General features: G+C 33.3%; 1 protein-coding gene and 1 long non-coding RNA gene across 3 annotated transcripts; one reads left to right on the top strand and one right to left on the bottom strand.

Annotated features, from left to right (window-relative positions):
* Positions 1 to 2,280: 2,280 nt before the first annotated feature.
* Positions 2,281 to 3,147, top strand: LOC145814106 (protein FAR-RED IMPAIRED RESPONSE 1-like). The gene has a single exon (XM_082910631.1). The coding sequence runs from the start codon at positions 2,281 to 2,283 to the stop codon at positions 3,145 to 3,147; it is 867 nt and encodes a 288-aa protein (XP_082766757.1).
* Positions 3,148 to 11,652: 8,505 nt separating this feature from the next.
* LOC114265689 (uncharacterized) lies at positions 11,653 to 24,459 on the bottom strand. Of its 2 annotated transcripts, XR_003630428.2 has the most exons (3): positions 24,293 to 24,459; positions 15,622 to 15,814; positions 11,653 to 11,938 (listed from the first exon to the last, which is right to left on the bottom strand). It is a non-coding gene; the product is annotated as an uncharacterized LOC114265689 (long non-coding RNA). The 2 variants fall into 2 exon arrangements; XR_014357502.1 differs by having other exon boundaries at positions 11,653 to 15,814; positions 24,293 to 24,455.
* Positions 24,460 to 25,236: the final 777 nt, after the last annotated feature.

Here is a 25,236-nt window from a genome sequence, read left to right as displayed (position 1 = left end):
ATTATAATTTTTGCAATTTTTATAATCAAAAATAATTTATAAATTATCAAAAATAATTTATAAATTATTTTTTATTATAAAAATTGAAAAAATTATTTTTGATTATAAAAATTTTTACCCTTACATATTACATACGTATTATAAATCAAACCATCCATAACCTAAAAATAATTTATATTTATGAAAATTATAAAAATTATATAATTGATTATTATAAATTATTATTATATATAAATATTATATTATTTCAATGCTTCAATTGTTGTGGGTGTTTGCGGGTGCCTGTGTATGTTGGGTTGGTTGTGGTCCACAGTAAAAACGCCATTTGAAATAACGTTTTTTATAAATAAAAAAAAAATTATATGTACAGTAAAAACGCGATTTCAAATAGCGTTTTTTTCACAAAAATTTTTTTATGTTAAAAGCGCAATTTGGAACAGCGATTTCTTAATTAAAAGCGCGTTTTGAAATAGCGCTTTTACTATTCATCACATTTCGACCTCCTCACAGTAAAAGCGCGAATGGGAATGACGCTTCAGCTTATTTTGGGAATTTCGTCAGAAGTTGGCCTAGTTTGGGAAATAAAATGCAAAATAGGCTTATTTTGGGAAAAAGCCCCTCTTTCTCTCTTTCTCTTCTCGATCTAAACCCTAGGTGCACCATCAACGCCTCCACCTCTACCTCTGCCTCTGCCTCTGCCGTCACTGCCTCTTCTCCGTCACCAGCACCCCTACCGTTGCCGTCCACCGCCGTGTCATCACTGCCCCGTCTCTCGTCCTCTCTCCTTTCCATCTTATTAGCCGCTGATACCACCGAGCTTCTTCTTCCTTCAAATCAAAGCTTCCTAAGGCGATGGCAACAATCGATGTCCACCGTGGCAACCCTGGTTCTCTCTCTCTCTTTCTCTCTCTCTCTCTCTCTCTCTCTATCATCTTCTCTTATCTCAAAGATTTTGAATTTTGAGACAAATCAAACATGATATATACACAGCAAGTTTATTTACAACATTACTTTTCCTTGATTTTGAGACCATGCCGTAAAAGCAAATCTACTGTAATCCTAAATTTGAATAGTGAAAACGACAGTAAATATAAGGAAAAGTGATACAGACCCCACTCAAAACCACCCCCAGGACCCCCTCTAAGTTGGCACCTACTTGTAGCCATGTGAAGAACAATTGCACTATGATAAGGTGTGACACACGCACTTCTGAGACAAAAATAAATAAATAAATAAAGGCTGAAAACAAAAACAAAAAAAAAAAAAGCGGAAAGCCCTAAACCTAATATTTCCTTCTTCCCCTCCCCTATCCCTCTTCCATCGTCCGTCCGCCAGAGCTCTCCTTCGTCAACGGCCATAACTCTTTGTCTCTCGCCCTACTGATCTTGGATCGCATTTCGATCACATTTTCTCAGGTAATGTTACTTCAAAACCCCTCATTCACTCTCTCTCTCTCTCTCTCTCTCTCGTTGTCATACATACATACACTGATCAATCTCTGTGAAATGTCTGTATATAATCTTATAAATATGTGGGGGTCAGAAACATTTTTGTTATTTTTAACTCATCACTCAAATTTATGGTTGCAGATGGCTAAAAATAATTTCCCTAGAAAAATTTTTAGCTTCCGAGAAAGTAGTTTATGAACTTGTTATCAGCTGAAATTATTTTTCAGTTTCAGAAATGTAGAATAATTATTATGAACTTTTTAACAGACTTTAATATGTGTTATATGATATAACATGACTATGTGAGGAATTGAAGTTGCTATAATTTAGTTATACCATAAATTTAAATTAGCATAATGTAAGTTTGAACATAACAGTTATAGTTTAAATTCAAAGTTTAAATTTAAATTTATGAGACTGATTGTTTTGTTGTGGAATGGAACACTGATTGTTTTAGATTGTTGAGTGAAGGGAACACTTATTATGGAATGGAACACTTATTAAGTGAATGGAACACCTATTGGAGGCACAATAAGTGAAATGAAACACCTATTTGACGGTAATAACTGAAATGGAATATTGTTGGAATAATTTATTAGTGTTTAAACATGTCAAATAATTTATTACTTTTTAGATGAAGTTGCTATAATTTATTAGTGTATGAAGGCAATAACTGAAATGAAATATTGTTGGAATAATTTATTAGATAAAGTTGCTATAATTTATTAGTGTTTGAAAACTGGGATTTACCCACAAAACACAAGTCCAATAATCTTATAAAATAATCATTTTGAAATCATTCTATTTGAATTTCATTTTTAAAAGTGGAAGAATGGAGGTTGATTTTAATGATGGTGACAATCCTTCAATAAATGAGGGTGAACAAGTTGAAGAACCTAAGAAGGGTAGGTGTTTTAGCTCAAGGGAAGAAGTGTACACATTTTATGCCAAATATGCTAGGCATGTTGGCTTTTCTATAGCTCATAGAGCACAACATTTTGGAGATGATGGACAATTAAAAAACTTTGCAATTGAATGTTCTCAAGCGGATGAGAGAAAAAAGAAATCAAAAGTGAACCCTTTGAAGCCATCTTTGTCCACAAAAATTGGTTGCAAAGCAAGGATACGAGGTAGTCTACAAAAGAATGGGAGATATATGTTAACCATAGTTAACCTTGAGTATAATCATGATTTGATCCCCACCGACTCTTGTTATTTTGTAATGAATAAGAAAATTCGTACTCTTGTGAAAAGAAGATTAGAAATCAATGATCAAGTAGGGATTGGGGTGTCTAGGAACTACCATTCAATGGTTGTTAAAGCGGGGGGATACGAGGCATTGTCATTTGATAAGCGGGATGCAATGAATTACATTAATAGAGCTAGAAGATTAAGGCTTGGTGAAGGTGATCCCGAATCACTTCAAAGTTATTTTATGAGGATGCAAGCACATAGTGAGAGATTCTTTTATGTGATTGATGTTGATGAGGAGTTTCGCATTAGAAACTTGTTTTGGGCTGATGTAAGGAGTCGGGCTACTTATGAATCATTTGGAGTTGTTGTTTCATTTGGCACTATTTATCTGACGAACAAATATGACATGCCATTTGCTCTATTTGTAGGAGTTAATCACCATGGACAGTCTATTTTGCTGGGTTGTGGATTGTTATCTAGTGAAAACACCGACACATTTGTTTAGCTATTCAAGTCATAGTTAAGTTGCATGTCAAATCATCCTTCAAAAGCTATCATAACTAATCAGTGCAGAGCTATGCAAAATGCTATAGAAATTGTCTTTCCATAGGCCCGACATCGATGGTGCTTATGGCATATAATGAAGAAAATACCGGAGAAGTTGAAAGGATATGCTCAGTATAAACCCATAAAGTTGGCTATGCAAAATGCAGTTTATGATTGTTTGACAAGAGATGAATTTGAGAAAAAATAGGAAGAAATGCTTACTAAATTCAATCTTTGCGATAATGACTGGTCGGGGGTACTATATGATGAGTGGCATCGATGGGTTCCTGTATATGTTAAAGACATTTTTTGGGCTGGCATGTCAACTACACAACAAAGTGAAAGCATGAATGCATTTTTTGATGGATATGTCAACCCGAAGTCTATATTAAAGCAATTTGTTAAACAATACGACAATGCATTGAGAAGGTAGAGAAAGAGAAGAAATCTGACTTCAAGTCTCAACGTAAATTGTTTGATTGTCTAACTATATATGGCTTTGAGAAGTAATTTCAGCAAGCCTACACCAATGCAAAATTCAAAAAAAGTTGAAGAGATTAGTTTACTGTCAGGCCTTGATTGTCAAAGAGGATGGAGCAATTTGTACATATAATGTCCAAGAAACGATGGTAGTTTGTGACAAGATAAAGCATGTGGACTTTGTTGTCTATTTTAATTCAATTGAATATGAAGTTCAATGTATGTGTCGGTTTTTTGAGTTTAGAGGCATTATGTGTGCTCACTCACTTGCGGTGCTTATGAGAAGGTGCATAAATGAGGTGCCAAGTAAATACATTTTGCCACGTTAGAGAAAAGATTTGGTTCGAGAGTACACATGCATCAAAACCACGTACACTGGCTTTGGAGATGATTTCAATACAAGTTGCCATGAGAGGATGAACAAGAAATTGATTGCCATTGTACAACTTGCTGGTAATTTGGAGAGGAAAATTAAAGTTATAGACCTTGGGTTGGATGAAATGAAGGATAGAGTCATGCAAGATGAATTGGGTGATGGGAATAATTTACCACCTTCAACTAATATGATACCATTTTCTACAAAAAGTCCGATTGCCACCGGTGGTACAGAAGGAGCTAGTACTAGGAAGGTGATTAGTCCTTTGGTTGCTCGGCGAAGAGGCCGTCTAGTTATGAAACGAAAGGTTGCCAAAGTAGATCAAATAGTGAATCGGTTCAAGGCAACGAAAAAAAACAAACAAAATCAAAGGTAAATTGTATATTGAATTGAACTTGTTTTTTATTTTTTAGCAAACTCTTTTCAAGTACATTTTTACAAACTCTTGAATAAATATAGGCTGCTAAGGTGCTTCGATTTGAAGCTCAAGCTCAAGCTCAAGCTTATACATCGTATTATGCTTACATGGTTGGCCTGTAACGCGCTCTCTGTCGGGCTTCCCCCGACTCTTAGGATCGACTAACCCATGTGCAAGTGCCGTTCACATGGAACCTTTCCTCTCTTCGGCCTTCAAAGTTCTCATTTGAATATTTGCTACTACTACCAAGATCCGCACCAATGGCCGCTCGTGCCCAAGGTTTCACAGCGACCCGCTACGCCCTCCTACATATCAGGGCCTGGCACTTGCCCTAACGGCCGGGTATAGGTCGCGCGCTTAAGCGCCATCCATTTTCGGGGCTAGTTGATTCGGTAGGTGAGTTGTTACACACTCCTTAGCAGATTTTGACTTTCATGACCATTGTCTTGCTGTCTTAATCGACCAACACCCTTTGTGGGTTCTAGGTTAGTGCCCAGTTGGGCACTGTAACCCAGCTTCCGATTCATCCCGCATCACCAGTTCTGCTTACATAAAATGGCCCACTTGGAGCTCTCGATTCCATGGCGCAGCTCAACAGAGCAGTCGCGCTGTCCTACCTATTTAAAGCTTGAGAATAGGTCGATGGCGTTGCATCCCCGATGCCTCTAATCATTGGCTTTACCTGATAAAACTAGCGCCCGGGCAGTATGTGTTCATAAGACAACTTTACATTAATTGTTTGTTTTCATTTACAAATTTTTTTTACCATGTACTTTTTTACTTGAATTATCACAGGTGGTAAATGCTGTTGGAGGCACATCTCTTATCCTATCGGACTTTGTAAGTGGCACACTGAGAAGTTTGATGAGTGCTCCAACTCAAATTTTTTGTTCTAGATCTCTAACCTCATCAGGTTCTAATGCATGCACACCGAGAATGAATGATAGACATTATAGACATGTTTGACTAGTTTATTGAACTTTGATGGTTTGTTTTTGAGATTGAAACTTATTATGTTAAGTCCCACGTTAGATGTGTAACAAATGTTGTGTATTAATTTGCAAGATTGGTTATTATTAAGTCCCACTTTTACAGTTTGTTATTATTATTATTATTATTGGTCATGTTATGAAGTTCATTTTGGAGATCAAGTTATGTTGTTATTATTTGATCTTGTGTTCCTTAGCCATTTATTGTTTGGTTGCTGAGAAAGTAGATGAAGAGTGATGTCAAAGGAAAAAAAAAACAAAACAAAAAACCTTTAATTGGTCTTGTCAAGTGAAGGCAGTAGCTAGTGAAATTTTGATGAGTGCTTTGCTTAATACAAGTATATATATATTTTTTTGACAGTGTTTGAGGCTTGGTGAAATTGGTACCTGCTTAAGCATGATTTTTTGCTGAAATCTGTCTTTGAGTTTGCTACTTCTACTTGAAGAATGATGTACTGAACCTACAATAAAACACTGTAAAAAAATCAGGGCTTGAGCATGATTTTTCACTGAAATCTGTCTTTGAGTTTGCTAGTTCTACTTGAAGAATGATGTACTAAACCTGCAATAAAAACACTATCAAAAGATCATGACAGTGTTCCATTCACTAAATAAGTGTTCCATTCACTCAACAATCTAAAATAATCAGTGTTCCATTCCACAACAAAACAATCAGTTTTTCATTTACTCAATAAGTGTTCCATTCTATAGTCAATGTTCTATGCACTCAATAATCTAAAACAATCAGTAGGGTATTCCATTCCAACATAAAATAACAAACTGTTACCCTACTAATAGATATTCCATTCCACTCTAACACATCATAGTGTTCCATTCCACAACAAAACATAATTCACTGTAAAATAACAAACTGTAAAATAGATATTCCATTCCACAACAAAACATTATAATGTTCCATTCCACAACAACACATCATTCACTATAAAATAACAAACAGTAAAATAGATATTCCATTCCACAATAAAACATAATTCACTCTACTTCTACTCATACTTCTAACTAGCATATATATATATATAGTATTACATCTTCATAAGTAATAAGCACCAATTACAAGCAACACAAACAACACAAATTCCATTTTTTGCATCTTTGCGCTCTGAATTCGAAGTTGTTCCCTTATAGATCTTTGTTGTTCGGTCATAGCTCGAAGTTGTTCGGTCATACATCGAAGTTGTTCAGCGCCAGTTAGCAGTTCTTCTTCTACTTGTCTTGGAATTTCATGACCTTTACATTGTGAATTCATAGGCACACACCATCCAATAAAACTACCACAATCATTACAAGAGTAGAATAACTTGTTTTTGTTTCGATCGGTCTCAGAAATTCGAATAGTGGCCTTTTTATTACATCTAGGACAATTTTTGTTCAAGTACATCAACCGATCTGAGCTACTGCCATTGACAGTTGAACTTGACATCTGCAAAAACAAGTTATCGTCATTAAACTATAACAATCAGGGTTGGAATTTAAATTATCACAATGTAAATAACACCGATGACAATATGAGAATCAAAATGACTAAGGATTAAGCACAAGCAACCGTACACAATCATAAAAAACATAAATAAGCAAAACAGCTAACAAGGGAAATTTGTCAGTACTACAATAATCCAACATTCAAAAGGCCATACTCAATTCAAAAGGCCAACAACTAATTACCATACTGAAGTAATTACCACATTCAAAAGGCCAACAACTAATTATCATACTCAATTCCCAAATCAAAAGGCCATAATCTAACATTCAAATTGTTTATCAGTATTTGGATTTGCCAAATTATTTATCAATATTTGGATTTGTTAAAAGCCCTAAATCCGATACTCATTAAACTATAACAATCAGGGTTTAAATTTAAATTATCACGATGTAAATAACACCGATGACAATATGAGAATCAAAATGATAAGGATTAAGCACAAGCAGCCCTACACAATCATAAAAAACATAACTAATCAAAACAACCAACAAATTTGTCAGTACTACAATAATCCAACATTCAAAAGGCCATACTCAATTCCCATACTCAATTCCAAAGGCGAACTACTAATTACCATACTCAACTAATTACCACATTCAAAAGGGCAACAACTAATTACCATACTCAATTCCTAAATCAAAAGGCCATAATCCAACATTCAAATTGTTTATTAGTGTTTGGATTTGTCAAAAGCCCTAAATGTTTATCAGTGTTTGGATTTGTCAAATTGTTTATCAGTGTTTGGATTTATCAAATTGTTTATCAGTGTTTGGATTTGTCAAATTGTTTATCACTGTTTGGATTTGTTAAAAGCCCTAAATTCGGAGCCCTAATATGCATCAGATTGCCCTAATATTGTCAAAAGCCCTAATTCCAACATTTGGTTGAGGAATTTTACAATATGTATCAGAATATCAAAATCCTCGTTCAAAAAAAAAAAAAAAAACCCTAAATCCGAAGCCCTAAAATATATAACAGCCAATATATATACTAGATACATATATATAGATATATCTACTAGATTACCTCTTAAGTTGCCCTTCATCAATGGGATGGAAATAGAGAGAGTCGGGAGTCAGGGGAACAAAGTAGAACGTCGAACTGAATGGGAGGACCTGCCATCGGCATGAAGAGAATGAGTCGTCCTTCGTCGAATGAGGTGGAAAGAGAAAGAAAGAGTCGGGAGTCGGGCATCGGAGTCAAGAGAAGGACGTCGGAGTGAAGGGGAGGAGCTGAGGGAGTCGACTGCCAAAGTAAAGGCAATGAGCTGTCGTCCGAGTGAAGGGGATGAGCAAAGCTGTCAGGCTCTCTCTTGTGATAAAGATGAGAGATATCGGTGTTGTTTGGTGTAGCTGTTAAAACAGATTATAGCTTAACAGATTATAAATTATGACTTTAATCAGAAGCTATTAATCTGTTTGGTATAGCTGTTGGATTATAGATTTAAGTTGCTGAGTAGTGTTTGTTAAATAAGCTGTGAAGTAGCTTTTTCAATTAATTTTTATTTTTTTATTATTCACTATTTGTCTACATTTCTCATAAAAAATAATAATAATATTTTATAGTCCATTTGAGTCTTTTTCTATTTTTAAAAAAAATAAAAAATAAAAAAATTTAAGAGTATAACCGTGAATTAACATATCCACAGCAGAAGCTGATAATCAGAAGCAAGGGGTGAGCAGCTTCTTAGAATCAGCTTTTTTAACTTAAAATAAGTTGTTAGAATCAGAAGCTGTTTGAAATAAGTTTAACCAAACAGTCCAAAATAACTTTTTAAAAGCCAGAAGCCATAAGTTGGCTCAAAAAAGCCCCACCGAACACCCCCATAATCTCATCTGAATGTATTTTGAATTTTGAATTAGTAGAGAGAAAGAGGAGGTGCGTAGCCCATGTCTGTCACGTGACCGATCACGTACCTGTCCGCTCAACTGGGGGATGTAGGGGTCGTTTTATGTGAGGGTTGGAGACATTTTTCAAAAATAATTAATCAAATGTGTTAGCTTGATCTAGATCTAAAACAATTATTGTGTTTAATTTATATTTTTAAGTTTAAAAACTCTTATTAATTATTCAGATTTGGATATTTGATTGGTGATGAGAGTTGCGTTTGTTTAGTATTACTCAGATCTACTGCCATAATCTCTAAATCTACTTTAGAATTTTACTATCTGTTCATGTTTTGTTTTTTTTGAAATGGCTTGTTATAGTTGTTAAAAATATCTCTCTCCATCTCTCTTTCTTATACTTTGTTGTTGATGATGAATTTTGTTGTTGTTAATAAAACAGATATGTAAATAGCATTGAAACAGATTTGTTATTGTTGGATCTGGATTGTAAAACCTCAAATAATAGGATAGATCTATTCAAAATTTGAACATTTGAACAAATAATATGGTAGATTTGTTCAAAATTTGAACAGATAAGGGCTTGGTATTGCAATAGCTAGGGGTTGGGTTGACTTTGCATTTCAATAGATAGAATTTTGTTTAGCTTGCAATAGAATTTTGTTTATCAAATTTCGGATTTAAGATCTAAATTTAATTATTTGTCTACAAGATATTTCTAATCACTATTCAAATAGAGACTTATTGTGTTTTCTTTTCTAAAAGTTTATATTTTGTCTTTGTAGCTTAAGTAAATTAAAAATGTTTCTTTCAACGTTATCAGAAGGTTCAATAACGATATGATTTTAATAAATTGGGTTTTTTTTTTCTAATTCTCACGGGTTTCAGTCTCCTAACGTGGAGTACCATTTTCCTTCTATTCAAACAAGTTCCCAAAAGCATATAACTTTGTTAGACTAAGTAGAAATCCCAATTATTTTTCCATATTCATCAATTGATCAAGTCTTGCTCACATTCTTCTAATTTTGACAATATCGGGTCAAGTCTTAAATGTCCAAGTAATGGTTCCTAATTTTATTAATTGTTGATGTATGACTATTACTATGTCGGAGTAACTTAAACATTGTCTCTTCTCCTTTACTTTTTTTTTTTTAGGGAAAAAAGGGTGGTCCCTTCAGATTCATAATTCAATATGTCGTAAAATTGTCACTTTCAATATTTTCAAATGGTCCATAGCGATATGATTGCAGTAAATTCAGTCTGACTTATTCGGACACTAAGCAAGAAAATTTTCATTAGCTTAATTCGTTTAGTCTTTTATTTAGCTGAAGTCTTAGCGATATTCTGATAATCTTTAGCAATCTCTGGTTGAGTTTCAAATAGTCAAATAGATGGGTTCTAATTTCATCAAATATAGATTAGGACCAATTCAAATAAAGTCACACATATTTTTTTTTTAACTTCAAATTTTTATACATGCATTTAAAGCATTCCCACTAATTTCCTAATTTATAGTTAAGTACTAACCTTTAACCAATTAAATCATTTGAGTCTTCTCCTAGGCTTTAGAACAGTCTTTTACTAGATGGCCCATCTTCCCACACTTGAAACATGCTCCAGTAAGTCGATGACACAACCCCCAATGTCGCTTGTGACATGTTGTACATAATGAACGAAACTTACTACCTTGCTTAGAATTGCTTGACTCTCCTATCACAAATTTCTTAGGCTTTTCCTTTGGTTCCTTCTTTGACTTCACACTTAACTTTTTCTTTTGGTCTTACGGTTTGTCATAGCATTGCTGCATAACTTTCATTACTCCTTCAAGTACTTCTTCTACTTTGTTCAATTGTTCTGCCAAAGTCTGAACTTCTATTTCGTGTTTACTTTTCACCATCTTTTCCTAATGATTGAAGAGAAGGGTTGATGGTTGATAACACTTGGGTTAATATCAACTGACTTAGAATATAACACAAAACACATATCACATACGAGTAACCATACACATATAGGCATATAAAGACACTGGTAGGGTAACCTATTCATTCCCATGGAATTTACCAAGAATTTTCGATTCGAAGCTACGCTGGCCAAACGTGATTCCAATCGGACTTTCAAGGTTATTCAACAAAGGCATGAGACTCTACGGTTTAATATTTCACGTGATAGGTTCCCCAACAAATTATACCACCTCACATATCAAATAATTTTCTTATTCTCAATTACCACGATTCCACATATTTCATTGATCATCAAATTCCTCAATTTCTCAAATATTCTCATAGTCTAATTTGACATATAACCCGTATAGCTTTTATGGCTTCCATTAAATATTCTAATTTCCTCATAATACCATGTTTCCTCGAATCAACATACTTGTACTCACCAATGTTCAAGCCAAAAATTTTGATTTCCTTATAACATTAGAATTCCACAATAATTCTTGGCTTTAGCCTTATTACTATATGTAGTAAACACATCCTGCTTTCCTTATAGTTATCACAATTCCATAGTAGCTCTTAATTCTTAGTTTCAATACTTAGATGTATTACACACAAGCATATATACATATTTCTGAATGCACAACTTCTTACTTACTTACTATATGCATGAAACTTAAATCCGTTCAAAACATTCTAATGCTCAATGGACGCGTGTATAAGATATTAACTCGTGCTCTGATACTACTCTGTCACGATCCAAACCCGCCCTATAGGTTTAGCGCCGTAACTGGCCAGTAATCCGTGATTACTGAAAGCCTGTTTAACAATCATGACAATAATACAATATAAAGGGACTAGCGGAAGCCAATCAATAATAACATACATCGTCCAATGAGCTGTGAGAACCTGAATGAAAATAAACTTTTATACATATAGCCTAGATGTATTAGTCATAAGCCCTTAGTCCAAGCGTATACAAAAATACAGTACAAATTTAGGGAACTTAATCCCATCATCAAAGTAGCAGTATGAAAACCAAAACACACTTATAGTTTAATAATCATAATTCAAAAGGTTGAATTCAAACACCCAAGCCAAGGTGCGTGTTACTTCGAAACCTCGCGGTGAGGCACAATGGTTGGCTTGACAAAATAAAAGTTTGGGTCGACACCACTAGCTTCGATTCGATGCTCGATCACCTACATATATATAGTAAACAGTGAGTTAAAGCCCAATGAATAATAATTGTGTAAAGAGGTTAAGAATGATATCCTTACAGTATTTGAAACAATTAATTATCAATGGAACATTTTCAATCAGTATCTTTTTATCAATCAATCATTCAATCGTTTAATTCAATCAATCATATTCATATAGGTCATACGTGGTACATCCAATAGCAACAATACAATAGGTCTTAAAGACCGAACAATCAATTGATGGCCATCAAACAATAGACAATAGTTTCAAGAATTGGAACTGACAGAGATCTCTGTAACAATAATGATAACAATATTAATAACAATAACAATATACTAGGGATGCCACGAATACAGATCAGAAAATAGGATCATCATTCAATCAATAAAAAAAATATCATTTCAGAAAACAATATAATTTATCAATCAGAAAATAAATACGATTTGACATATCTTTACAACAGTGTTACTCACAGTTGGCTCCTTGAAACACGTGATCACAATGTGGTGTCTAACCTACACAAACACATTCAAGCATAATATCTCAAAACATGTTCAATTCATTCAGTTGGTTCTTAAACCTATTCAGTTCATTCGGTACTTGTTCGTTCGGTTATTTCTATTCGTTCTTTAATTTCCAATTCTTAATGCAAAAACCTCCTTAATTTGTCAAGATCAAAGCTATAACTTCATGAATATAATGATTCAAAACTTTTCTTCATTTTTCTTACAAAATATGAAATTAAGGCTATAAGGCTTTTAGAAAAATATTAGCATATATGAAATTCAATTAAGATCAAACTAATTCTTGATTGTCAAATTCAAATTATAATTTATTTCTTAATTTGTCCAATTTTAGATTTAATTCATTTTCTTCATATCAAACCCAATTTCAAACTCATAAATTCTAAAACATAAATTAAGCTTTTAAAACCCAATTTCATGTTCAAAACTCATGCAAAATTTCATCAAAATATGAAAATAATTATGAGTCATGATCAATCTTCAATAAATCTTTGTTGCATGTAATTTATGGAGCTTAATTTAACAATAACTTTCCAAATTAAACCCAAAATAATTAATTTCCAATTAAACTTTATAAACTTGATCTTAGCTCAAATTCTTCATTTTCTTGTCAATTTCTTTTTTTTAATCACATAAAATTGATTTCAAACCCTTTTCCATTTTCCTTCAAACATGAAATCAAGTTGTAAACTCTTTAGAAAATCATTTGCATGTATGAATTTTGACATTAAAATTAACTAATTTTATATGTTTATCAATTTTCTCCATCTTCTTGCTAATTCCTTTTATTACATGACATTGATTCCAATTTCATCTCTAATTTCAAGTGTAATGTAAAGATTCTACACAAATTAAACATAAATACCATACCTTGAGTTTTAATTTCAAAATATGTAATTGAATCCCTTCTAATTCTTCTTGGGTTTCTTCAAAAACTTGAGCTTTCCTTTTAATGTTGTTTCTCCTCTTTTATTTTCTTGGTTCCCTCTTGAACTTGAACTCAAGTCCTTTTTTTTTTTTTTTTTTTTTTGTTTAACTTCCAGACTTCTCCAGCACACACACACACTCACACTCACATACTTCTTCATTCTTGACTTCCAACTCTCTCTCTTTCTCTCTTCCCATTTCTCTTGTAAATGAACCCACTTCACTTAATGAAATCAATACAACACACACTCCACTCTTTACCCAGCACACGTGCACTCATCCTTAAATTCCAACACATCACTCACATGCACACACATACACAGATTTGCTCAGTACACCCACACCTATTTACACCCTCAATTTTTAGATTATTCCATAATTCAATTTATGATTAAAATTGATTTAATTAAGCGACACTTAATCTAATTAAATCTTGATTATCACATAATTAAATTAATCATAACCAATCACCAATCCCACATAATTTAATTAGTCTAAATGACTTTCATTAGAGCCCAATTAATTATATTTAAATTTATCAATCTGAATCAGATTTTTAATTAAACTCTCAAAAGGCTCCAAATATCGAATTAAATTTATTTTCATCCTCAATTTTGGTTTCTTAAATCATTAAGGTCTTCAATTTCAAATTAAATGTCAAAATCATCGCAAATAAATTACATACTCAAGTGAATACTTCAATTGAATGCCTCATAAATAAATTTAATTCATCATAATCTTAATTTCCAATTCTCATAACTTAATTAACTCTAATTCAGACCCAATTAATCAAATTAGTTTTACAAATCTGAATCAAATATTCAATTAAACTCCTATTTGGTCCGATACTCGAAATTAAAATGATTCAATTCACCAATTATAATCTCTTAAGCCATTTAGGCTTTCAATTTCTAATCCCAAAATAATTTCTCAATAGAATCATATACGGATCAGTCTCCATAATTTTTTTTATAAATCCCATATTAAATTAGAATAGTTGACAATTAAAATTCAAAATCTCCTTAATTAATTAAATGCTAATCATTATACGTGGTGGGGTCGTCACAGTTGCAGTATGCATATATATATATATATTGTTCTTTGGTTTGAAATGGATAGATCTGTTGGGTGTTTGTGGTGATGGTCTACTATTCTCTCTCTCTCTCTCTCTCTCTCTCTCTCTCTCTCTCTCTTTCTCTCTCTCTCTTTTCTCTTTCTTTCTTTATTCATACAGATAGAGTGAGAAAGATCTATTGTTATTGTTGTTGTTGATGATGATTGCTATAGATAAACAAAAAAAAGTTATATGACAGATTTTCAACAGATAGTGTTTCAATAGATATGAACAAATCAATAGATAAGAACAAAGAGAAACTCACAGAATTTGAACAGATAAATTTAGGGGAAAAAATTGAACACAAATATATAATTTAGGGGAAAATTTGAATAGATAAAAAAAAATTGAATAGATAAAATGAATTTAGGGAAAAAATTGAATAAATAAATATAATTTATGGGGAAATTTTGAATAGATGGACAAAAAATTTGAACATATAGATATAAATTTCAACATATGGACAAAAAATTTAAACAGATAGAAAATAATTTGAACAGATAAAAAAATTTAAAAGATATATATAAATTTGAACAAATAGTCAACGAAAAGTCAAACAGATGAAAAGAAGTCAAGGGGTAAAATTGGAAACAAAATGTTCTCTAGGACTTTTCACTAAACTATTTCACAAAGTGTGAATCTCTCATCAACAAAAAATGTCATTTGAGCCTAATGCCTCATATTCTTTTTAGATTGGATTTATCACTAACTAACCTATATAAATTAGATTATGTTTTTTCTGAATCCTAATAGAGTCGAGTGTAACTAGCCAATATATTTTTTAGTTGATCAACATGACTTTGATCAATCCTCACAATAAGTAGGTTTTTCGAGAAATGTTCCTGAATAAATTTATACATCTTTTTTTTCCACATAAGTTTACAAGTATTAGAGAGAGAGAAAATCTATTGGTCATATTTGTCTTTTAAAGTTCTTTTCAAGAATTTTTTCATAATAAATACGATAGTCTTGCCCAGAATGTTGAGGATAATGCCAATTCTTGGGGAAGTAATGAGAGATGATGGTTTCTAATTTAGTGTCGGGGTTTTTTAGGAAGAAGGTTTGATGGTCTGCAGTTATGGGTGTAATAGAATAATCAATATCATGAGTATAACACCCATGATTAGCAGAGGTTTGCCTAGAATTAAGTCTTCCCTTAGAGGAAGTAGCTTGTAAGGGATTATTGAGTCGATAGGCCATCCAATAGAAATATTCTTGAACACGAATTTTTCTACAGCAGTAGTGGTTGAAAATATGTTGATATTTAAATTGTTTTTGATGGAGCTTGAGTTGGAAATGTCTAGAGTTCCCTGCAAAAATTCACGAATAAGAAGTCAGGCAGAGATTTGGATTTACAGCGAATATATTCAATTTTAAAATCAATACGTAGTAAAAATTCTTGATTTAATAAATCAGATTCAAATTTCTTGATACAAGAAACAATAGACAAAATTTCTTTCTGAATAGTAGAATATCGCACTTGTGTTATTTTCCATATTGCAGAGGTAAATCGAACTAATTGTTCTTTACCTTTATATAATTGTTTGAGAATGCTGCCATAACCGATATTGCTAGCATCTATCTCCACAATTTTGTAAACAGTAGGATTTGGCAAGCATAATAAGGTTAGGAATTTGGCACGTTGTTTGATCCTTTGGACAGCCACGGTGTGCTCATGGGTCCTGGGAGAAGGATTTTTGCAGAGACGAGTATATAATATTTTTGTATCTTTATGGAGGTCTTTATAAAATTCTGAAATATAGTTTAAACTGTCAAGAAACCTTTGCAATTAGGTTTTATCACGAATTTCATCTGGAAATTTGTCAGCAAATTCAATAGATCTTTGGATGGGGATGATAGTGCCTTTGTTAATTATCTGACCAAGAAAATGAATGGATGTTTGAAACAGTTGCATTTTCTTAGCACTAAGGACTAAACCATTATTTTTAATAATATTGTAGAATTTATATAAATGCTTGCTGTGTTGAGAAACAAAATTGGAATAAATTACGACATCATCAATGTAAACAAAAGTAAATGCAGTATAGGGATTAAAAATATCATTCATAATATTTTGAAATTCAGAGAGAGCATTTTTTAGGCCAAAAGGCATTACATTCCACTCGTAGTGCCAAACGGAACAGTCTCGGAGATTTAGACTTGCCAAAAGTCAAATTTCATATCAAACTTTGAAAATATTTTGGCTTCATAAAAGCAGTTTAATAAATCTTTTTTATTGGGAATTGGATATCTAATCCATTGTAAAACTTTGTTAAGTGGTTTATAATTGATAACTAGTCTAGGTGTGCCTTGCTCTAATTCAGCATTTTTGTTGACGTAGAAAGCAGGGCAAGACCAAGGAGATTTAGTGGGACGGATTATTTTTTTATTGAGAAGGCCATTGATTTCCTGTTTGCAATGTTCCATTAATTTTTTATCCATTTGAATTGGTCTAGCTTTGGTAGGGATTTGTCATTCATTGAAATCTTTTTCATATGGGAGATCAACCATATGCTATTTGTTGTGCCAAAAGGCATGAGGTAGTTCAGAACATAAATTTTTTTCAAATAAAATTTGTATTTTTTGAATAATAGATTTTACATGAGGTTGTTGTAGTTCATGGTCAATCACTTTGTAAGAAATTTCTTTTTGTAATAAACAAATTTGTTTTTGTTTGTAAATAAGATTTGTTTTGAGAGTATTGATTTCATGTTCCTGAGGGGGAAATAGAAATTTGAAAACTATGTCATGATTGATAAGGGTAGTGGAAATGCCTTCGTTTGTAACAGTAAAAGGTGCAATCATAGTTAGGAAAGGGGTACCTAGGATAATTAATTGAGACACATTTTTAACTAATAGGAATTCAGTATTGAGGCATATACATTGGTTGCAAATTTGTGCATGGGATATTTTGTAATTAATTTCCATGGAGCCACCATTGGCAGTACTGAGAGATTGATCAGTTTTTTCGAAGTATTTGGAAGGTACTAGACCTTCTCGAATACAATTGCAACAATCCCAATCTATGATTAGCCTTTAATCTATGATTAAATATGTCTAAAAAGTAATTAAGATAAAATTCTGAATTAATTGCATTATGTGTGTTCATATCTGTCTACTATAGGAATATCTATTTGTGTTTCTATTTTATTCTGTGAACTGAAGGCCTTATCGGCATACAATCACGGGACTGATTTGATTTATGTGTTATTTGAAAATTTTAGAATTTTATGATAGGTTTGACGAAAATTCGATTTGCAGCAATTAAATTAAAATAAAATAAAAACAATAGATTAGCCTTAACTCAACTTAATTAACTAATGCTAATTGAACCCATATAAGGCTAAGTGAGCTCTAGAATTAACCATGCACTTCCATTCCTCATCTTTTAAGTCACCAAACATGAGAGAGAGAGAGAGAGAGAGAGAGAGAGAGAGAGAGAGAGAAGGAAAAGGAAAAAGAGAAGTGAGATCAAGCTAGGAATTGCTAGGGAAATTGAAGAAATTGGTGGTATTGAGCAAGACTTGCTAGGGATCAAGGGAATTAAGGCTTCTAGGTAAGAATTCATCTTTAGATTTATGACATTGAGTTAGATAACATGTGAATTCAAGAGAATTTGAAGATTAAATACAAGAAGTAAACTTATATAAAAGACTTGTGCATGAATCATGCATTGCATGCAAAATCCATGAAGTTTGAGTTGGATTCCATCTCCTCTCCACATGCATGGGCCTATACTTGCATAATTTTGAGAGTTTAACAAGATTCTTCTCTCATTGCGTCATTGGTACAAGTTTTGGATGCAAGAATTTTAAGTTCATGCATGTATATTATATACATATAAGTGTCAAGTGTAATTTTGAAGAATTGACTTGCTTTTTGGCTTTGATTTTATGAAATGATCTTTGCTTCATGATGATGCATGAGTTTAAAATGTTTCCTAAGGGTTTTAGCCCAAAAGAGCAAGTTTGAAGCTTTAAACTCATGGTTTGCATCTTGCATAACAATTTGGAAATTCTAGAATTCTGCGACCCCACTTGAGCGATAGATCTTACGCTCGAGTGACCACCTTTATTTTATCACTTTCGCTCGAGTGACCAAAAGTTGGCTCGAGCGTAAAATGCATGCTCCTAGAAGTTTACCATTTGTGCAGACCGCTCGAGCGACAAGAACTATGCTCTAGCGAGGACCCTAGTCTTACGCTCGAGCGACTGTCAAGCGAAAAATTCACACAACTAGTACTTTTGTAGAGTTTACAGACCGCTCGAGCGAAGGAAGTTGCGTTCGAGCGACCTCTCACATTTTTGAACGTCTGCTCGAGTGAGGCCCCTATTTTCAGCATATTTGACTAAGTATTTTTAAGTGCATTTTAGCATCCTCATTGTATCCTAGGCATTCCTAAGCCAAGATTAAGACATAATAATGAAGATAAGACTTAGAAACACACTAAGAACAAAATGAAATAAGTTAAGTACTATCCGCGTGTGTGTTTTAATGTGTGTGTTTGTTATGTTTGTGTAGGTCACGTGCCACAAGTTATCTGATTCGTCTGCTCTGATTTGTCTGCTTTGGAGCCATCTGTGAGTAATAACTTTGTAAAGCTATGTTTACGTTTAAGTAATTTCTCATATGATATGATATGACATGACAAGAAATGCTCTATTTTCTTATATGTTATGTTCTAAACCAATGAATGATTATCCATTTATTGAAAAGTATTTGTGGCATCCTTAGCACAAGGCCCTAGCCCGAGGGTAACAATATCGTGCTCTATAAGCACAAGGCCCTTGCCCGAGGGTAATAATACCATGGTCTCATAGCTCTCGCCCGAGGGTAACAATACTGTGGCTTAAGCATGTTATAAGTTTCCAGTACTGGAGGTTCCTTTATGGAACTGGTCAAGTATGACCTTTAATGCTCTATACATGATCTGTTAGCGCTAATGGGTGTACCACGTATGATCCTCTATGAAACTGAACAAGTACATGTTTCTGAACTCTGAATAAAAATATAAGAATATGAATCTATTTCTGTTTTCTAAATCTGATATGGGCATTATTCATTTAAGCCTTTACTCTGTTATTATTCATTGGGCTTTTGCTCACTATTTATATTATGTATGTAGGTGAGCAAGCGCGTGACCAGGCCTAAGCTGCTGCCTGGAGAGTTTTGGGTCAGCCAGCCACTGTGCCTCCCGGGGAGGTTCCAATTTGAAAAGTCAAGTTTTGTAAACCATGCCAATAATGTTTTGTTATTTTGTTTTTGTTTATCTGTACGTTGGGCTAAGTCCCTTATGATACTACGTGTATAGTAATGCAAGATTTAAGGAAGTTTGACGTCACTTATGTATGTATATGTCTCTGTTTTGGAATTTTTGTTCCATGTATGTCTACACAGCTCTATGGACTATGTATGTTTCTATATTGCTTCCGCAACCCCTTATTACGTGATAATCTGTTCAGAGGCATTTGGTAATCCAAGGATTACTGGCTGGTTACAACGCTAAACCTATAGGGGCATGTTTGGGTCGTGACAACAATTGAGGTCAGCACCAAAATCCACTAGGGCCATTGTTGTTAAGATAAAATCACGAATTACTACTTTAATCTCAATATACCATTTTTGAAATGTTATGTTGTTAAGGAGTAAGTTGGCAGAATCATTAATAACAAGGGATTTTTTGTCATGTTGTTGTTGGATGATTCTTGGAGATGTGGTTCATATGGAAATGCGGTATCGGCAAGAAAATCATCTTTATTAGCAGGATTTTCTTCAAGAGCTAAGACTCGAGATTGGAGATTTTGAATATCAATTTTAAAATTACGAATTTCATTTTGTAAAGTCTTGAATTGTGGGTTTGTTTAAGGGAGTCGGGACTTTGTTGACTCGATTAAGGACATCTTTAAAATCATATGTATCATATTTTAATTCTTGTGTTGTATGGGTTATTGGAGCATTTCTGTGTTTTGAGTTTCAATATTTAAACATGGCTTGTTGTTTTTTCTCCGGATCATCTATACTACCAATAAATTCAAGAATCATTTTTTCTTGTGCCGTGAGCACATTAATAGTAAGACCATTCATTTCTAAAATGGCTTTATAATAATCTATTGTTGATTGGCATTGGCAATCATGAGAGGATTCTGGATGATCTTCGGGTTTTTCATCAGAAGAGGTATTAATATCATTATCAATTTCTTTAATTGGAGATCAATATTAGATGGATTATCAGAAGAGTATTCTGATTCAGATTGGGGTTCTTTGTCAAGAAGGAGGATAAATTTTAATTGGTTTTTGAGTTCATCGGAGGCATCAAGTTCATGAATCTTCTTTCTAGTAAGACATTTATTTGCATAATGGCCAGGTTTACCACATTTCCAGCAATTGGCAGTTTTCTTAGAGGAACTAGGTTTAGATTGAGATATAGATGTACTCTTGGTAAATTTGTAATAAGGTTTCCTTTTATAGTTTGAAGATTTATTGTAATATTTTTTGGTAGAATATTTGTGAGATTTGTGAATAGGGGTCTGACGGGAAGAAGGCTTGAAGACAGGAGGAAGAATAGAATTGTAACCAAATTGGTAACAAAATTGACTAACTTCGGTTCGGCTAGTAGTTCTTTCTTTCTTTAATTGATTTTTGAGTTTAATATCATTGCATAATGAGAGACCTTCAGCACAGATTTCATATATGAGTTCACCAAATGTGTATTGATTATAGGAGATTTGTCCATTATGCTTAGCAAGAGTTCTGGTTTTGACTTTTTCGGCAAAGAGTGTAAGAAGTCCGGCGATAAACCGTTCTTTCCAAAAGTCTTCATTAGCATCATGTCTTTGATAAAGTTTAGAAAGAAAGATATCCTTATACCATCGGAAATGAGTTAAAGTCGGGCAACATAAATTGATAAGAAGTTCTTTAGATCGTTCAAGAACTATTTGAGTGTTGCCAATGAAGTGTTGTGTCATACCAGTAACAAGGGTGGTAACTACATCACTAGTAAGTTGCCTTGTTGTGGGATCTATAATGGGAATATCATTTTGGTCTCTTTTGACGATAATTAAGATTGCCTAGCGTTGGTCTTGGGTAAGGTAATTATCCCACCAACCTTTGAGTTTGCCAGAAAATCTTGAAATGAGCATACGGGCAACGGTACTATCATTATCATTAGAAGGGCGTTTGGTAAGGGTTGCATTAGCAGCCATTATCGTGTGTTGGCCAAGATTAAGAATTTGGTAATTTGATTTGCCATCAAGATTCCATTCTCGTAGGTCACTTCTAGAATAGGAGAAAGGAGTCACATAATGGCGTTATTCTAATTGTAGATCTATTGGAGTTGGACGATGGTAATAATTACGAACTGTTGGTTAAGCAGCAACAATAGAAGTTTCTTGGATTTGATTAGGAGTATTTGCTGTGAATTGTTCATATAAATTGTGTAGTATATCATCATCTTGAAGGACATTTATGGTACCACTGTGAGGGGCATGGTCTTTGCCTTATCTTTTTGGAATGGATGGATTAGGAGGAGTGGATATATCAACAGTGGGATAATGGATAGGTTCATTATCATTAAGGACTTTGGTAATGGTTTCTTTTCTTTTATTGAGTTCAGCTAAGAATTCATCAGAGGGATTGGTAAAAGAGTAAGCAAGATACGGTAAATTTTTTATAAGAGGGGGTTGGCGAGTTTGATCCAGAGGGATGGAAAGATAGAGTCTGTCAACTTGTTTTTCTATCTGGGTTGTTTGTTCACCAATTGTTTGAAGGTGTATATTGGTATAGTTTAATTGTTCATAGACTTTTCCTATGTCAAAACTTGTAGATAGAGTTGTTTTGGAGGATTGGGTTCCCTCCATAGGTGGTTGGTTGTATGGTTTAGCATAAAAAGAGAAAACCAACACCTCAAAGAGTGTAAGTTTTGCAGGGAAGATGTACGGATTGAATAGATCACCACTAAGAACAGACCAATTTTTTTGTATGACATTGAAATTTGCGGAGAGGAGATATTGAGGCACTATTATTTGGTGTTGGGGACAATATTGATTAAAATACCAGTGGAAAAAAGGTATATGTTGTTGTGATTGTTGTGAAGTAAGAAAATATTCAGATCTAATAAGTTCTTGTTGTTCAATAGAATGGATTTGTTTAAAATAAATTTGTTTCTAGAATTATAAGGAGCATTATATTCTTGGGAAAGTAAATCATGATTAATTGTAAAATCGTTTTGGATAACATCAATTGAGAGAGGATTGATGTCGAAGTCAATATCTTGAAAGCAACTAAAATCAGCATAATTTATGTGAGGGACTTGATTTGGTTGTCTTTGGGTTGAATGTAATAGTAAGTTTATTAAATGACAAGCAGGATATTGAGGGGTTTGAACCAAAGTATGATATAATGTAAATGGTGGTTATGAGGATGCATGAGATTGAGTACGGACAGATCTGGATCGTTGGAAACGAATAACAACTGATCCATCTGGATTCTGGAGTATAGAATTTGGATTTGTTTTAGGTTGAGAGATGAGGGTTACGACAGCATTGGGAATAACCCATGTGTCATCACCATTTTCTATATCAACTTGTAAAACTTCTTGTTAAGTAATGACTTGAGGAACCATAACCTCAGAATTTTCTTGATGAGCATGGAATAAAATGATTGATTGTTGGGATTTGGAGCTATATATTTGAATCCATGACATAAAGTAGTCATTGCTTTAAGATAAACACAGTAACATACCATAATATTAAAAGAAGGAGAATCCATCTTGTAACGTTTGGTTTGGATATTAAGAGTAAGAGTTTTGAGGATAGTAGGATCAATTAAAGAGACTTCGAAATTTGGAAAACATTCAAAGTAAATAGGTTCATGTGCACGACTAGATTAGTAACACCTAGTAATGAATCATCATAATCATGGTGTCTTATATCTCGGAGGGTACATAGTACAGATTAGTTAAGATGTAGGCGTGTCATGGGTTTGACACCAACCTGGACAAGACCAAGATGTAAGAAATTCATTTTTTTTTCTAAAATTTAAGAATTGTGTCACGATCTAATAATTAAAATTTTTGATTGTCTTGGGTGACAGGTAAAATTTGTTCAACTGTTTTGATTTTATAGGTTTGTTTAAGTTCAAATTTTTTATCATATAAGCAGTTAATATCTTTGGTAGGTAACTTTCAGTTTTTGAGACGTTCTTCAATCTTCTTTATTTCTAAGTCACTTTAATTTATAATAACAGGTTTCGTAGAGGAGCCTTCACCAGAAATCAAATTAGAGAATGATTTAAAAATTCTTGACTTAATAACTATAGCTGTCAACATGTGGTTTTGCCGAAGCTCAAATGGTCAATGATGGCCTCTTGCCTAACAACCTCACGGCTTACAGGCTTTTGCGACTTGGGTGCTATGCCAGTTACAAGGAAAGAAATTAAACCAACTCTAAAATTAGCTTGGCTCTGATACCAAAATGAAGCCCGGGTATTATTAATCTATGTGATACAGACTAGATACAGATTAAAGTTGTAATTGCAATCGAAGTCTGTTTAAACAAGCTTGTTCATCTTTAATTTTTCTTTTGATTGTAACAATTCATTGACAATAATTAATAATTGATTAACCAGATGCAAGAGATAATAATAATCTTAAATTGGATAATTCTTCTTCTAAATTGGAAATATATTGAATATTATCATTAATTTCTTGACGCAAATCAAAAATTAAAAGCATAACAAGAAATAATTATATTAGAATAAGAAACCAGAATACAAAGGAAAAGAAAACTTACAAACTTACAATGGGTCACAATTGTGGAAACAAATTGGACACAGCATTCACAGACACACAGTAAGCTCACTCAAATTCTAAACACACTCACACTCAAATTACACACTCAAATTCACCCTATAGTCACACTATTATATTACACAATAGTCTTTGATATTGAGAAAGCGTGCCATCTTCTAAAGAATGGCTGGCTTTTATAGATGTAGAAGTCCAGGTTTGAAATGAATAATTTGCTTTTCTTTGTCCTTTGATCATTATTGGATTGCTTTATCGGTGGAGATTGGATTGCTTTGTCGATGGAGAGAGTATTATTGTCCTTGGAAGCATTATTGGATTTCTTTTGTAGTGGAGAATCCACTTTATGAGTTGGCTTGCTTTGTTCTTGGTCAGTTGTCTTGTCCTTGGAATCTTCTTTATTGAAATTATTGTACCGATATTGTAGAAGTCACATGATCTACAAATTATTAAGATCCACGCTTTGACATGTGTCTGAGTAGTCATCGTCAAGGTATTGGATAGGAATCCTTGGGGATGATGTTGTTGAATTAATGAGAGAAGATATTTTTGGTGATGAAATTGTCGGTGGCTTGGCCTTGGTGACAATTGGAGAGAGAGTTTCCAGTACAATGTCTTCATCTGAGTCAGAAGGGACTCCACATCTACCATGAGAATCATTTTCATTTTAATGGCCTTTTTATATTTGGGTTCAAATTCAGATTTGGAAATTAAGGGATATTTCTCCTTTAATTTTTGCTTTATTTCAGATTTAAAAGCATTATAGTCAAAAGACTTATTGGACTTTGGACTAGAAGACATTATTGAAGGAGCTGTATTAACAGTAGATTTTTTCTTGCAGTTTTTGTAAAAGGAAAGTAATTGATTAGGGTATTGTTCGGATGTAATCTTGTAATTTTTCCACCACTTAGTGGCAATTTGGCGAGCAAG

Source organism: Camellia sinensis, unplaced genomic scaffold (assembly GCF_055761805.1).
Source record: "Camellia sinensis isolate YWXY unplaced genomic scaffold, ASM5576180v1 Unanchor1, whole genome shotgun sequence".
Taxonomy (NCBI): Eukaryota; Viridiplantae; Streptophyta; class Magnoliopsida; order Ericales; family Theaceae; genus Camellia; species Camellia sinensis.
Note: the sequence above shows the minus strand (reverse complement) of the source record. Positions and strands in the feature narration are given on the sequence as shown.

What these genes read in the sequence shown, in the direction of transcription:
- LOC145814106 (XM_082910631.1), top strand. Translation starts at nt 2,281, where the DNA reads ATGGAGGTTGATTTTAATGATGGTGACAATCCTTCAATAAATGAGGGT.